Here is a 3,940-nt window from a genome sequence, read left to right on the forward strand (position 1 = left end):
ACCTCCTGCCAGTGGGTGTTCGACACTTCACGTGGCCTCAAGGTGCACTTGGCCTGGCACAAGCGTCGTGGTGACGTCACCGCCACTTAGTGGCGAATGGCGGTTGTTGTTGTTGTCGGTCATCTCGACGCCCGGGTGCGATCAAGGGATGGCTCCCTATTGGTCAACCACGTTATGTATGCCGATGATTTGGTAATAGCTGCTCATTCAGAAGAGGAGTTGGAGACGCTGCTGCTGAGACTGGAGCGTGCCACTAAGAGGTGGGGCCTTACCATCAGCCCCACCAAAACTAAGCACCTGGCCTGGGTATTTTGTACCATCGGGCACTCCACCCCCACAACTCCCAATTGGTGATGGGGCAGTAGTGGAGAGATTGGAGAGTTTTCCACACCTGGGCAGTGTGCTTATGACCGGATCCAGTTTAACAGCAGAGGTCTAACTCCGAATCAGTCGAGCGGCAATATCTTTTCATCGGTTGCGTAACGCTGTGTGGAAGCTACCTGGTCTGTCGCTCCGCACGAAGCTTCAGGTCTTCTCGGCCACAGTCATTCCCTCCCTTCTCTACGCTTGTGAAACGTGGACCCCCCAAATGGAACATCTTCGCCGGTTAGAAACATTTAGGCTGGCCTGCCTACGATCCATCCTGGGTTTAACCAGGCTGGATTGTTTGAGGAGCTCACAAATCTTTGAAAGATCTGGTCAAAGTCCCATCGGTGAGCTCCTCCGGCAGGCAAGGCTGCGTTGGCTGGGTCATGTAGCCCGCATGCCCAGCCACCGCATGCCTAAACAGCTTTTGTTCGGCCGGATTGACGGAGCTAAATGGGCGCGGCACGGGCTGGAGAAGAGATGGAGTGACGTGGAACAGGAGGACGTGGAGCTGAGTGGACTTGCCGATGACTGGTACCAGCGGTGTCAAGATCGGCCTCTGTGGAGGAGGCTCGTGAAGGACGCTACTGGGCAGTTGGAGGACAGTCGCCCTCCAACAACAACGGAGGGCGGAGGAGCGACGCTCACAACAACACACACACACACCCACACACTCACACACACACCTACACACACATCCACACACACACACCCCCACACACTGACACACACCCACCCACCCACCCCCCCACCCACCCCCCCACCCCCCCACCCCCCCACCCACCCCCCCACCCCCCCCCCACCCACCCCCGCTCTCCTCCCGCCCACAGAAGCACATGCTGCAGGAGGGCAAGGGCCGCATGCTGCAGGCCATCAGCCCCGGCAGCAGCCCGGCGCGCGAGCGCTCCCCGTCGCCCCCGGCAACGCCCTCGTCACCGGCACCACCGCTCTCTCCCTCCTCCACCTCCTCCACCTCCACCTCCTCCCCCTCCTCATCGGCGGCAGCAGCGGCGGCGTCGGCGGGGACCCCGGGGTTCCGATGGCCGTTCTCGCGGCACCCGGCGGTGACGTCGCCGGCGTTGTCCGGTGGGGCGTCTCACCGCCCCGGCAAGCCCCGGGCGCCGTCGCCGCAGGGCCGGGCGGCGCGCGCCGCCGCCGCCGGGGAGCGGAGGGACGGGCGGAGAGCGCAGAGGGAGAGGGGAGGGGCGGCAGAGCGGGGGGAGCAGCGGGGGGGAGGGCAGCAGCAGCTGGGAGGGCAGCAGCGGGAGATGCGGGAGCAGGAGGAGGAGGAGGATTGAGGGGGGGGGCAGAATCACACGCTGGGACATGATGGGACACACACACACTGACACACACACACTGAGACACACACACTGGGACACGCTGACACACTCATACTAACACACTGACACACTGGGACACGCTGGGACACACACACACTGACACACACACACTGACACACACACACACTGACACACACACACTCACTGACACACACACACTGACACACACACACTGACACACACACACTGACACACACACACACTGACACACACACACTGACACACACACACTGACACACACACACACTGAGACACACACACACAGACACAAACACTGACTCACACACTCGCACCGTACGGACTGCTTGATGAGTGTTTGCTTTAAACCGGCTGTCCGTCATCCTCCCACCCAGAGCCACCACCACCACCACCGCACCTCCGGTGGGCCACATAGAACACGCGACATGCGTCTGACATGCGTCCGACATGCGTCCGACATGCATCCCACATGCATCCCACATGCGTCTGACATGCGTCCGACATGCGTCCCACATGCGTCCCACATGCGTCCGACATGCGTCCGACATGCATCCCACATGCATCCCACATGCGTCTGACATGCGTCCGACATGCGTCCCACATGCGTCCCACATGCGTCCGACATGCGTCCGACATGCATCCCACATGCATCCCACATGCGTCCGACATGCGTCCGACATGCATCCGACACGCGTCCGACATGCGTCCCACATGCGTCTGACATGCGTCTGACATGCATCCCACATGCGTCCCACATGCGTCCGACACGCGTCCGACACGCGTCCCACACGCATCCCACACGCGTCCGACATGCGTCCGACACGCGACCGACATGCATCCGACATGCGTCCGACACGCGTCCGACATGCGTCCGACATGCATCCGACACGCGTCCGACATGCGTCCGACATGCGTCTGACATGCGTCCCACATGCTTCCGACATGCGTCCGACATGCGTCCGACATGCGTCCTGTAAATTATTGTACGGAGAATGATCGGTGTGGGTGTAATGGTGACGGCGGTGGTGGTGGTGATGATCATCTTGATGTGAAGATTTCGCTGCCGCAGAGATCCACCGCTATTTTTTGGTTTGTTTCAGGCAAAGCCACTTGAGGCAGACACAATATGCTTAGGTTTTTTCGGTGAAGTCACGTAGGTAAAAAAAAATAAAAATTAATGAAAGTAAAATTTATTTTATTTTTATTTCAAAAATAAAAATTCGTGAAAGTTAAATTTATTTTATTTTTATTTCGCTTTTATTCATTTAAGGAATCTAACCCGCACGACCCTGGGCAGGGAGCTTGGGTGGGTGGTGATGGTGGTGGTGATGGTGATGATGGTGATGGTGGTGGTGATGGTGGTGGTGGTGGTGATGGTGATGATGGTGATGGTGGTGATGGTGGTGGTGATGGTGGTGGTGGTGGTGATGGTGGTGGTGATGGTGGTGGTGGTGATGGTGGTGATGATGGTGATGATGATGGTGGTGATGATGATGGTGGTGATGATGATGGTGGTGGTGATGGTGGTGATGGTGGTGATGATGGTGGTGATGGTGATGGTGGTGATGATGGTGATGGTGGTGATGGTGATGGTGGTGATGGTGGTAATGGTGGTGATGATGGTGATGATGGTGGTGATGGTGGTGATGGTGGTGGTGGTGATGGTGGTGATGATGGTGATGGTGGTGGTGATGGTGGTGATGGTGATGATGATGGTGATGGTGGTGATGGTGGTGATGGTGGTGATGATGATGCTGGTGGTGGTGGTGACGGTGGTGATGGTGGTGATTGATGGTGATGGTGGTGATGGTGATGGTGGTGATGGTGGTGGTGGTGGTGATGATGGTGGTGATGGTGGTGATGGTGGTGGTGGTGATGGTGGTGGTGATGTTGATGGTGGTGATGATGATGGTGATGGTGGTGATGATGATGGTGATGATGTTGATGGTGGTGATGATGATGGTGATGCTGATGGTGGTGATGATGGTGATGGTGGTGATGATGATGGTGGTGATGGTGGTGGTGATGGTGGTGGTGATGATGGTGATGGTGGTGATGATGGTGGTGATGATGGTGATGGGGCATTGGTTGATTAAAGGAGCTCAAATTGTGGCTGCGTTTCTCCGACTCCCCGCGTCTCTGTGGATTGCAACTTTCAGCGGCCGTCGCCAGCGTCAAGAAGAGCTTTGGGACCGTCCATAAATGACGTCACGCACCTAGGGGGGGGTGGGGGGGGTCAGACATTTGTGACG

At 57.5% G+C, this 3,940-nt stretch overlaps 1 protein-coding gene across 3 annotated transcripts in view; it reads left to right on the forward strand.

Annotated features, from left to right (window-relative positions):
* The window catches only part of LOC133362893 (choline-phosphate cytidylyltransferase A-like), a 27,718-nt gene extending 25,734 nt beyond the window's left edge, over positions 1-1,984 (forward strand). For all 3 annotated transcript variants that reach the window (XM_061581847.1, XM_061581848.1, XM_061581849.1), the window contains one exon: positions 1,197-1,984. In XM_061581847.1, the coding sequence (XP_061437831.1) occupies positions 1,197-1,664 (468 nt within the window). In that variant the 3' untranslated portion in view covers positions 1,665-1,984. The remainder of the gene's footprint in view (positions 1-1,196) is intronic.
* The last annotated feature ends 1,956 nt before the right edge of the window (positions 1,985-3,940 follow it).

This window comes from Lethenteron reissneri, unplaced genomic scaffold (genome assembly GCF_015708825.2).
Source record: "Lethenteron reissneri isolate LAM-NWPU_2019-01 unplaced genomic scaffold, ASM1570882v1 scaffold_1638, whole genome shotgun sequence".
NCBI classification, from domain to species: Eukaryota; Metazoa; Chordata; class Hyperoartia; order Petromyzontiformes; family Petromyzontidae; genus Lethenteron; species Lethenteron reissneri.